The sequence below is a fragment of the Gadus macrocephalus genome, chromosome 21, assembly GCF_031168955.1.
Source record: "Gadus macrocephalus chromosome 21, ASM3116895v1".
In the NCBI taxonomy this organism is placed as follows: domain Eukaryota; kingdom Metazoa; phylum Chordata; class Actinopteri; order Gadiformes; family Gadidae; genus Gadus; species Gadus macrocephalus.
The window spans coordinates 14265810-14278309 of record NC_082402.1 but is presented as its reverse complement, the minus strand read 5'-3'; the positions used below and the strand labels follow the sequence as shown (position 1 = coordinate 14278309).

The following is a 12500-nucleotide window of genomic DNA, read 5'->3' as shown; positions in this document are numbered from 1 at the left end:
GTGTTTGTGTGTGTATAGTTGAACAAAAAAACAAGCTAGCCTAAAGTTAACGTACGCAGTGCTAAAAATACAGCTGGTCTATTTTTAGACCAGCTAGTTCCCCAGACACCGCCGTCAGAGGCCTGCTCGACTACAAGATGACCCAGTGTGTGTGTGTGTGTGTGTGTGTGTGTGTGTGTGTGTGTGTGTGTGCGTGGGTATGTGTGTGTGGCATTTGTATATGTGTGGTTGTGTGTATGTGTGCGTGTGTGTCTATATGTTGCAATATAAGCCCACAAGAGAATAGAAAACTCGAAATTAGAACATGGAGGAAAGAATTATGCAACTTCAGCAGTGTGTCTGTGTGTGTGTGTGTTTGTCAGTGTGTGTGTGTGTGTGTGTGTGTGTGTCTGTATGTATGTGTGTCTGTGTGTGTGTATTTGAGAGAGAGAGAGAGAGAGAGAGAGAGAGAGAGAGAGAGAGAGAGAGAGAGAGAGAGAGAGAGAGAGAGAGAGAGAGAGAGAGAGCATAATTCTCTGTTTGACTGCACCCTGGTTTCTGTCAGGTGTTAAGGAAACGTTGAACATTGGAAACACACACAAACACACACACACACACACACACACCCACACACACACACACACACACACACACACACACACACACACACACACACACACAGAAAATGTACCTCCCTTTTGCAACCCACAATCTAAACACTTTTTGGTGCAGTTGTAGTATGTGTATGTGGGTGTGTGTTTGTCTCTATCACTGAATGTCATTTAATTTAGAATTTGTCATGTCTTGAGTTGTGTGTGGAACTGTGTGCAAGTGAATGTGTATTGTGTGTCCGTGATGAGTATCTGTGCGTGAATGTCTGTATAAAGTGTATGTGTGTGTGTGTGTGTGTGTGTGTGTGTGTGTGTGTGTGTGTGTGTGTGTGTGTGTGTGCATACTGATCCCCAGACGTAGAACTCAGGGTGTCGCTGGTCAGAGGTAGGAGCTGGGTGGCGCTGATGGGTGGTGCTGACAGGTGGTGCTTGTGTTTGACTCTTGCCTTTTGGGACGCCCCCACACACACACACACACACACGCACACACACATGCAGACCTACGTCATCCGCGGTCGTCTATTTATACTCCCTTTGTGTCTTTAAAAGAACAGCGCGACTCTGCCGCACACCGGTGACTCACACCCGCGAGGAGGAAGTTGTGTGTGTGTGTCAGTGTGTGTGTGTTAGTTTGTGTGCATTCCACCTACTAGTGAGAAAACTTCACCCAAACAGTCAAATTCAAACTTCAGCTGGAGACACCAGATGACACCCAGCTCAGCGTTGGTCTCAGGGATGTTGTACCAGTTCTTCTGTGATGAAAATGTTCCACGCAGGCCTCGTGAGTCGCAGGTAGTTAGTGGTGTTTTCCGTTCAACACACACTCGATTTGTTTTCCAAGAGGCAGGAGTCGTCTGTGTCGAGAGGGACCTTGCATCCATGTTAACGTCGCACAAGTGGTTTTGATGTGTCACACTCTGTGTTGTGTTGTAACTTGTAACCCCTTTCTTTCTTTGTGCTGTAGGATCCACAACCAGATGCCAGTGGAAGCTTTAAGAGGAACATCTACAAGCACTTTTTACTGAAGAGGATTGAGCTTTTGACGGTAAACTCTTTCGGCTAAGGTCTTCATTCATGTTGATCTCTCATCATAATGATAATCATTGTTATGCTTTCGTTAAATTAACTCATGCATTCTTTCATTCATTAATAACTTTTTTTTTTCTCTTACCAGTCTTGTCTTCTCGAGGACTCTTCAGCTCCTGGATGAACTGGACGGAGAGCAACAACCCTGCAATCCCACCGTGTTTACAAAATGGCAGACAGGAAAAAACTGTTCTGATGCTTTATTCCAAAACCCCGCACCCCTTCTCACCAATTTCAACTTCCTGTATCAATCCTGGATTAGCCATCTGCTACGCCACAGACATGGCTCAACACATACTGTTTTTCTGAGATCCGCGGGTCACCCCTGTAAGCCACACGCTGTCAAGCCTGGCAGCCCCACTGCCTTTTCAAATCCCATAATTTCCATCCTTCCCAACACATATCCCCCGCTCACCCGCTCCACCGACCCCACCTTCCACCGCCAATCAAATCATCGGGTGAAATGGAGTCTCACGAATCAACTGTTGTCGGACAGAAATGCATAAAAAAGGAGAAGGCTCCCTTACAGAGGGGGTGGGCGTCGGAGCCTACCGCCTCCTCCAAAAGAAGCACTTACTCCAGCCCCGATGCCTCGCGGAACTCTTCCCGTGAGGGCCAGCCCTGCGACGAGGGCCCTGGTTCGGCCTCCGGGACGCAGCAGAAGTACCCGTCGTCCGGCATCCCAGGGAAACTGCTTCCGCCGTCACGGGAACCCCAGGGTACGTTTCCTCAGGGGTTTCCCAGGGGTTTCTCCTACCAGCTCGGTCAGCCATACCCCCAGCACCCCCAGGCGGAGCGCTTCCACTCGGGGGCCAAACCCCAACCGGGCCTGGAGCCCCACGCCTGGCCCTTTGCCGGTCAGCTGCCCTCAGACGAACTTTACCCCGCAGGGAACCTGGGACACCCGCACAGGGCAGCGGGAGGGAGGTTCCCTCGGCAGAAATCCCCCAGTTTGCCAAGTTCCTTCGGACAGTATTCCCAGTCGAGCCTGGATCCCGGCGATGAGGGCTATGGCAAGAAGGACCAGAAGCCCAAAAAGCCCGGTAAGTACATCTGCCACTACTGCGGCCGGGCCTGCGCCAAGCCCAGCGTCTTGAAGAAGCACATCCGCTCGCACACGGGGGAGAGACCCTACCCCTGTGTGCCCTGCGGGTTCTCCTTCAAAACAAAGAGCAACCTTTACAAGCACCGCAAGTCCCACGCTCACGCCATCAAGGCCGGCCTGGTGCCGTTCTCGGAGATGGGACTGGTGGGCCGTGGGGGGGATCTGGACCTGGCCGGCGACGTCCAATCGGACGGCGAGCAGAGCACGGACACGGATGAGGAAGGATTGGAGGGCTCCACAATGCTGATGGAGAAGGAGAACCCCGGGCCAAAGATCTCCTTCGTATCTGACAAAAGAGCAGGTGATTTGTTTTTTAAAGAAGCTCAATAATTAATGGCCTTCCAATTTGTGATTGGCATGTTATTTTCAGATAAATCTAGCCATAAGAATTCAAAACAACAAACACAAAGTTTTGCTTATAAGCGAAAAAGCCTTTGGTTTTGATTTGCTTCTTTGGCTAAGAAAGTAAAAAATATGTGTTTCTTCTTCCCTTTGTTATGATCGTCTACTTTCTTCCTTCTCTAATTCCCCCGACATCGTCTCCTCCTCTATGCCTAGGTGGGGTGGAACCTGCCTATGCTGATTCAGCGGAACAGATGTCCATGGGCTCCATGAAGGTGCCCATCCTGATAGTCCCTAGGCCAGGAGGAGTCCCCTCTCCAGCGATGGAGTGCCCTTCCTTCCCTGATATGAAGGGTCCCCCGCACCACATGCCCGGCTCCCAGGCTGAGGCCCTGGGAAACCCTGCGGAGGACTCTCCAACCATCAAACAGCGGCTGGCCTTGAGGCTGAAGCAAGGCCAGGAGCCGGACTCGACCCAGTCCCAGACCCAAAACCTCCTCAGCCCCCACAGCAAGGGCAGCACCGACTCCGGATACTTCTCCCGCTCGGAGAGCGCGGAGCAGCAGATCAGCCCGCCCAACACCAACAGCAAGTCGTACGAGGAGATCATCTTTGGACGGACTCACCATGGGCCCACCTCTCGATCCGGACAGTCCATCACGGTGTCCATGGCCGGTGGCGTGGCTCAGGTGGATCCCAGTAGTCAGGCTTGCCTCAAGAAGTCTGGCGCTGTTCTGGAGATGGGGAGGATAGCGGAGGACTTTTATAAGGGGGACGGAGGAATCTCTGGAGACCCCAAGCAGTATGCGACCGGCCCCTGCCAGAGCAGCACGGGGCTTCTGGAACCTCCCTCTGACTCGGCGACCCTTACTCGGAGCAACTCCATGCCAACGTCCTCTCCGACCAACCTCAGCGTGCCGACCCGGATCCAGGGCAGCCAGTCCTTCGACGAGATGATGACGTCGGACGACGTGTTCTACCCGGCCGGCCTGCGCAGACTCCAGAGGCAGGCGGCCTTCGAGCTCACCCACCACGAGGCCCACGCGGTAGAGGCCGAGGTGTACGGCCACGTGCCCAAAAACGTGCTCATCGCAATGGGCCCCAAGATGGGGGAGCGTAGCCCGGGCCTCCCAGAGCACATCGCCTACAGTCCCTATGGGACGAAAGTCGGGATGGCGGAGAACGCCACGAGGAAGAGGAGGAAGCAGAAGAGTGTCGGCGATGAGGAGGACAGCCCCGGCCAGTGTGACAGCAGTTGCAGTGGCTCGGTGGAGATGATCGGGGACTATGACTCCAAACACGGGAGCATGGACGGATCCAGGGGCACCCCTACAGGGAAGGGCTCTCTATACAGCGCACACAGTCAATCGGACAGCTTCGACACCTGTGCCAGCATGTGCTCTGATGACATGGTGCTTCTCCCGGACTCGGAGGGCAGAAAGGCGGTGGCCAACGTCATATCAGTCATCCAGCACACCAACTCCCTGAGCCGACCCAACTCCTTCGAGAAGTCTGAGTCCTTTGATCAGCTGGCCTATCACCCCGCGGAGAAGGCCCTGTGCAGCCAGTACTCGGAGCAGTCGGACCCCGACATCTTTGAGGACGCCCTGAGCCCCGAGTCCACCATGCAGCGGACGGAGAGCATGGAGCAGCAACTGCTGAGCGACAGCGACCTCGCCTCCGTCTCCTCGTCCCCGAGCACGACAGCCTCTCCCGGACAGCCCTACCACATCCCCCACAAGCTGGTGCGGCAGCCCAACATCCAAGTCCCCGAGATCAGGGTGACGGAGGAGCCGGACAAGCCCGACAAGGAGGCGGAGGCCTTGCTGGCCAGCGAGCCCGAGAGGCAGGAGAAGCAGCAGCAGCAGCTGCCACACGTGGTGGAGGAGTTCCAACTGCCCCAGAGGAGCGACACGCTGTCCCAGATGCCCTCCGAGAAGCTGCCGCCGAAGAAGAAGCGTCTGCGCCTGGCGGACATGGATCACTCGTCAGGGGAGTCCAGCTTCGAGTCCACCTGCACCAGCCTCTCCCGCAGCCCCAGCCAGGAGAGCAACCTCTCCTACTACTCCTCTTTCTCCATGTCGTTCGAACGAGAGGAGAACCTTAAGTCTGGGTCGCCGACAAAGCAGGTAGTCTAGTCAGGGCATTGTTGTAACACGTCAGTTCTACAGATAAAGTGTAATCTTTCTTGAGGCAGAAACTACTACCACTTCATCTTTGTGTTCCAAGGTTACACATTGATAAACTTTGCTAGCATCAGGTTCGACCTGAAATCCCGATATTAATTTAGAACAGTTTGTGAATACACTAAGGTGCGGTTACAGTTGGATAATCATTGTCCTAATGGGCCGTTAACGCACTAAGCATGGTTTACTTGTCCGAGCAGGAGGACGCTTCAAGCTGCTGCGGTACGGGTACCGCTAGCAAGCAGTCGGAGTTCCTGACGGTGCCGGGCAGCGGCCACTCCAGCCACCACCAGCAGAGGGAGATGAGGAGGTCTTCGTCGGAGCAGGCGCCCTGTGCTCTCGCCACGGAGTTCCCTGAAATGCGCAGCAAGTCCTTCGACTACGGGAGTCTTTCGCCGGGGTCCAGGCAGGGGGAGATGTACAGCAGTGCGTCCGCCATGAAGGAGCGACGACGAGGCTATCTTGTCCGACAGGTATCCGGGACTTTTATTTTTTTACATGATATAAAGTTCGGCAAAATTAATGGAAGAATATATATTATTTTTTTTGAAACGGTGTAAACTGTCTAGCCACAGCTGTTCTTTACAGGAAAAACAGTGGGAATCTCCCTGGAAACGCATGAGAGATACTTTGTTTCTGATGTTGTAAAGTATAGTGTACCGACAGCAATATATTGCTCCTCTTTTTCTGACAAAAGTAATTGGATTAAAGTAAATGTAAATGCTATTCTATAAGCTACACACTCGCTAGCTACAGTTAGGAAGTCAGTAGCTGGTGCTCTTCAAGGCCATTGTTGATGGTTCTACAGACATTATTAAAATAAATTTAATTAATTTACTGTCTTTAGATAAATTAAATCAAATCCACAACTAAATTAAATAGCAACACAGGCTATAATGAGTTTGTTAGTGAGCTACTTTAATCATGTATGGAACCCTTTGTTTTTGTGATTGACAGGCGTCACTCAGCGTGTACCCGGAGGCGGGCCCACCGGAGCCCGGGCCAGGGGAGTCCTCGGTCAGACCGGATACGTCGGACCACGGGTTCTGGCCGGGTCAGGGGGGACCGGGTCAGACCAGCGCCGAGCTGGTCAACAAGATCAAAAGGACCTCAGTCGGTAGTGGTGGTGAGATGAAGCTCTCCTATTGTGTGGTGGTTGTGTTGTTGTGTGCTCTGTTTCATGCATATATGGTATCTTGCTAAAAGTAGTGATTGTTGCGTCGCCATATATGATACATTATATGGTACCTTGTTAATGGTAGTGGTTGTTGTGTTGTTATATATCATATGGTGTCTTGTTGATAGTAGTGGTTGTTGTGTTAATAGTAGATGTTGTATTGCAGGCCTGGCCTCCCTCCATCAGCACCTCTTGCAGAAGAGCATCAGTGAGGACAGCCTTCAGGACGGCCCAACCAATCAGAGGTGAGCATTTAGTAGCTCCGTTGGTGCTCCTCTGTTCTCAGGTGTCAGTTGATTGAGCCTTGGTTCCTATGGTTTCCTGCTTTCCCAAAAATGTTATTTTTGTAGCTATTCCCAAAAGAACAAAAGTTGGCTCTCAATGCGTTATCATGAAAATAAATCAATTGTTCTCCTCCACTTCTCTTCCACCAAAGCTGTTACGCAAGCTGCTCTCATTTCATCCTCTCGGCACCTTCCACTATTGTCATAACTCATTTCCTGTTGAGCTACTATTCCTTATATTTTTAGCACAGACTGTTATTTGAATTGTACTTGAACCTCAAACAGAATCACAAACTTCAAAATGTTCTCCTACTGCGGCTGCTAGAACTTGACGCTAAATTGTTAATAAAGTTGTAATCAAGATCCACTCTGTTTTCTATTGACATGCCATTGGAAGGTGTTCTGCTCCAGGGACATGCTGCATTACCTCACATGCTGTATTACCTCACTGCATTACCCCTCTGGCCTCACAGGTCCTCCCACCACCGCCTGCAGAAGCAGGGCTCCTCCATGGACTCGGACCCCCAAGGTCAAGAGGTCGCGACCTACCAGGCCCACCAGCCCTCGGGCCCGCCCTTCTGGGCCCCGGAGGGGGCCCCCGCCCAGCGGCCCCGCCTGCACCACGGCTTCCAGGCGCCACAGCAGTATCCTAATCCCCACAGCCGGACCGCGGCCGACAGCCAATCGGACGGCTGCAACCCCCCCCAGGTTTACTCAGCGTCGCGAGCGTCCTCACACAACCCCACGCAACACCAACACCAACAACAACAACAACAACAACAACAACAACAACAACAACAACAACAACAACAACAACAACAACAACAACAACAGCTGTTCCGCTCGCTGTCCCCTAAGCTCTCCAGCTCCTCCTCCTCCACCTCCTCCTCCCCCTTCTCCTCCGGTCCTACACTGCTCCAGCAGGTCCAGCCGGTCTTCGCCACCCAAGCAGCGCTGACGGGTTTCCAGGCGACGGCGCAGGGCGTTCTGGTGCCGGTGCGGGTGCCCACCCACGTGCCGTCCTATGGCAGCGTGACGTACACCAGTGTCAGCCAGCTGCTGACCAATCACAGCGGGGGAGGAGGAGGCGGACAGGGGCTCATCAGGTTGGGAGGCACCAGCACCACCGGCAGTGCCGTGGGCGTCGCCGTCGCCGTCGCCCAGGCGACCGGCGGGATCTCGGGGGGGATCAGCGGGACAGGCTTCAACCTGTTCAACTTCCTGGGTCAGCCCGACATGGCGGGCGCGGCGGCCGCGTTGCTGCGGCAACACCCGCTCTCCTCCTCCTGCGACGCGTCGCCGGGGCAACGGCTCACCACGGGCATCCCGTTGTCGCTGACGACGGGCACGGTGTCCACCACGGACGCGTCGGGCGCCGGGATAGGCGGCAGCAAGCGCATGCTGTCCCCCACCGGCTCCTCGGAGCTCTTCTTCCAGACCAAGCAGCAGAAGCGCGTGAAGGAGGAGCGCATGTACGGCCAGATCGTCCGCGACATGAGCGCCGTGGAGCTGAGCGGGGCCGGGGGCCCCGCGGCCGCCGGCCCCCCGCGGCTGAAGAGCGAGGGCTCCGCGGACGAGCCGCCGGAGAGGATGACCTCGTCCCCGCCCGCCAAGATCTCCGTCCCGGTGCGCTCCTCGGCGCCCCACCTCCCCGACATCCCCCCCGCCGAGAGCTTCACGCCGCCGCTCCAGATCGTCACCGACGCCGCGCCGGGGCCCCCGGCGGGCGGCCGCGACTCCCCCGAGGCCCTGGACGTGGACCCGGCCTCCTCCAGCCCCGAGCGCTGCGGCAGCCCCCAGTCCATGGCCTCGCTGTCCAACGACGAGGCCGACGACGGGGAGCCCACCGGGCCCACGCCGGCCGCCGACGCGGGCCCCCCCGCGGCGGCGGGGCCGCTGGCGCGGCACGCGCCGCGCTCGCCCTCGCTGGCGGCCGAGGTCCAGCGGCTCCTCCAGTTCCCCAGCCTGCGCACGGCCACCGCCGTCAGCTGGTGCTTCCTCAACTACACCAAGCCCAGCAGCGGGGAGGCGGAGTCGCCGCGGGCGTCGGCGTACGCCTCGTGGTGCGTGAGCGCCTACAACCCCAACCCGCTGGGCCTCAGCACCAAGGCGGCGCTGGCGCTGCTGCGGTCCAGCCAGAGGCGGGGGGCCCAGACCTACAGCACGGCCGCCATGGGCCCGCCCAGCTCGGGCAAGCTTGTGTCCTCCGTGTCCTGGAGGCTGCGCTTCGACCAGGTACGGCGTGCGCTGCGCCCCGTGGAACAACGCATTCGATTAGCCTGTACTCTTTGGAAGGTTACATTGGATTAGCTTATACTCTGTGGAACATTACATCAGATCGCATCGTCAATCATCCTCACATCAAATCGCATTTCACTGCATCATGTTTTATTCAATTACTGTCAGAGTTTCCAAAGCAGCAGTAGGTGCTTTTGACATTAGTAGTTGAACCTTCTGCTGAAAAAAACCCTCCTCAAACATCTCAAATATCCTCATCCTCATCACTCATCTCCTTTTTTCCACATCTACATCCACTCCTCCCCTCTCCTCTCCTCTCATTACCTCTCTCCATCCTCTCCTCTTCTCTCCTCTACATTATCTCCTCTCCTCTCCATCCTCTCCTCTCCTCTCCTCTCCTCTCCTCTCCTCTCCTCTCCTCTCCTCTCCTCTCCTCTCCTCCCTTTCTACTCTCACCTCTTCCAGTTGAAACCAGAGCTGATGCCGGTGGAGGTGTGTAAGCTGGTGAGGAAGATGAAGGGGGTGGTGTCCCGGGAGAGATCCAAGGAGGAGCAGAGCGAGAAGGAGGTCTCCACCAAACCCATCCCTGTAGAACACACCCGCATCAAGATCTTCGAGGGCGGGTGAGTTAAACCGACATCCGCCTGTGATCCAGTAGCCCTACTCTTGTACAGCCCAACTTCTGGGGGGAGAAACTAAAACCAGAATGGGGTGTAGTCACGCCTCTCTGTTTCGCAGTGGCGGGCCATGGATTTCACACCCAGGGCTTCACTGGTGTCCTACATGAACTAATCGACCTCTTAATGCCATCATTATGACTCCTCGGCTATAGAAACCATCAACATTACACAGAAATGCAGTACAACAGGGCGTTACGGACAGGTATCTCATGGAGCAAGAAAGAATGCCATTACTAAAGCAAGAAATCCAATTAGGACAATTCAACAGGTCTATTTTCACTGTAGCCACAGCTGCCATACATGCATCATCCCTAAAAGAAACATCAATATTAACTGAATTAAATTACAAAAATATTAAAACGTTGAAATAAAATGCATTACTCAAAGTCAATCCTCCTTTCTTTCCTCAAGAAGAGTTTGATTACTCTGTTGTACAGTTTATCTGTGCGTTTCACTTCCAACAATAAGTCCCTTTTTTATCGCCATGGAGGCTAATGCTGAAAGTCAAGTCCATCCAGTCATGTTTCTGGAGTAAGTTTTAACTCGCTTCAGGGAATCGCTTGATTTATTAATTTTTTTAATACTCGCTTTATTTTAGTTTGTGCCGGTAGCTTTCAAAGCTTTGCTGGCTCTGACTAGTACCTCTCTGACCATCCCATCAAAGGACATGAAAATGCCGATGTCACTGGACGCCTGCTAGATGGCCTCGAAATCTGATTGGTTAAAGCAACAGCGTCATTGCCACTTACTTTAAGCTACAGATGCCAGCACTATCGATTCTGAGGGCGTCAAGGCAGATTTCTTTGACCCTGGTAACACATGATGGCTGAAATATGATTGGATTAAAGCTCTAACATAAACATGCACTAGTGGAAGCAGCGCAACCAAGAGAAAATCTATGAAATGAAGAGAATAGACTATTTGAAATAATTTAATACACAATCATGGGAAAAAAGATATATTAAAACATAAGTCAGTGATTCTGATAGTGTTTAGGCCAGCAGAGAAGGCCTTGCTGGCCCTGAGAGCCCACCACTGCTGTTTCGTTATGGTGGTATTCTACTACAGAGGAACTGGAAAATATTGGATGCTGAAAAAGTTTATATAAATGAGTGTACAGTGTTCATACTAATCCTTTGCAGACACTTTTTCTAATGACGTTATGGTCTGGTAGTATCTTGCCTTCCCACCCGGACAAATATACTAGCTATGGCCAAGTCCATGTTCCCTGGTAGCCAATTACACGCTTACAGTTCCCCGCCTTCGGCACCATCATTGGTCTAAACAAATATATGAAGCGAAAGAAAGTGAAACACCCTGTTCACCCAGATTTGAGCTCCTCTGCTTTCAGACTTTAGACTACAGATCTAAAGTCTGACTTGTAAGACTAAAACCAACATTTACATTGGTACGGTTTCTCTGGCTTTATCTGCTTTTTATTCAGCACCACAGGAATGACATCAATATAATTTTTTTACATTGAATCTTGATGTATGAATATAGAACGGCACACTACTTGTTTATTTAATAATGTGATGCATAAGATTTGATTTATTGAAGACATATTCTTACGATTTCAAAGTGACAAAAGTGGGTCACATACGGAAAGAGCCGTTGTGACGACACCAAACATTCAAATAGTCTTAAAGTACAGACAGTTCATACAAAGCCTGTCGTAATGTCTAGTACCTTATAACTGTCCTATCCTTGAGCAACACCTAACTCAACAATTTTTTTCAGCATTTCTGCTACGCTATAATAATCTATGCTAGGCTTAGCAAAGCTACACTAAACTACACTTACCTACGCTATATTACAATATGCTTATCTACGCTACATTACAATAGGCTCCTCGATTAGTGTGCGAATCACAAGGTTTACTGTACTTCACTAACACACAATAGTCATATAAATACACATGATCACACACACACACACACACACACACACACACACACACACACACACACACACACACACACACACACACACACACACACACACACACACACACACACACACACACACACACACACACACACACACACACAGGCATAATACAGCCAAACACACTGACACATACACTGATGTATGTCCTCCCATACACACACACTTGTAGACACACGCACGTTCCCACACGCAAACACATAGTTCCCAGATGAAGCACACGGTTAAGCTGTCAACATTGTTTTTTGTTCCCAAAGGAAAATTTAAAAGCAATTACTGGATAGACCTTAGAAAATAGGTCAGACATACAGACAGACAGACAGACAGACACACACACACACACACACACACACACACACACACACACACACGCACACACACACACACACACACACACACACACACACACACACACACACACACACACACACACACACACACACACGTAACCACCATCTTCTTGAAACCAGACAAGCTCCCCAACCCAACACAGTCTATGAAGGTTAACAAGAATATACATTACCAATTTTATTTCTCTCTGGTGTCCCAAAAATTCACAATTTTCTGAAACACAAGCCGGCTTTATGATCTTACCGTGTGCTGTGTGTCAAAGAAAATGAAGAAAAAAAAACAACCAAGCCAAATTTTCTCGTCATAATTTATTTTCTTAACGGCTCGCAGCTGTGTAAACGTCTAAACGTACGTCCAGAGGTATTCGCCGCTCTCGTGGTTCGAGTCGCGGGCCAAACTGCTCTCGTCCGACGGGGGATGCTTTGATGTACCTGAGACAGCCGCTACATCACCGTAGAGCCGCGCGGACCCCCACGGCCCCCGCGGCCCTCTGGCAGACCACAGCCACTCAGGT

At 52.2% G+C, this 12500-nt stretch overlaps 1 protein-coding gene across 2 annotated transcripts in view; it reads left to right on the top strand.

Moving 5' to 3' along the window:
• hivep2a (HIVEP zinc finger 2a) overlaps positions 1–12500 on the top strand; it is a 25187-nt gene that overhangs the window by 4164 nt on the left and 8523 nt on the right. The window contains exons 1-9 of one of the 2 annotated variants that reach the window (XM_060042228.1): positions 442–1382; positions 1555–1635; positions 1765–3082; positions 3340–5252; positions 5510–5782; positions 6267–6435; positions 6653–6731; positions 7244–9005; positions 9474–9631. In XM_060042228.1, coding sequence (XP_059898211.1) covers positions 2140–3082; positions 3340–5252; positions 5510–5782; positions 6267–6435; positions 6653–6731; positions 7244–9005; positions 9474–9631 — 5297 coding nt within the window. In that variant the 5' untranslated portion in view covers positions 442–1382; positions 1555–1635; positions 1765–2139. Of the gene's footprint in view, positions 1–441; positions 1383–1554; positions 1636–1764; positions 3083–3339; positions 5253–5509; positions 5783–6266; positions 6436–6652; positions 6732–7243; positions 9006–9473; positions 9632–12500 lie in introns of those variants that run through there. The other variant, XM_060042229.1, reaches the window with a different exon arrangement.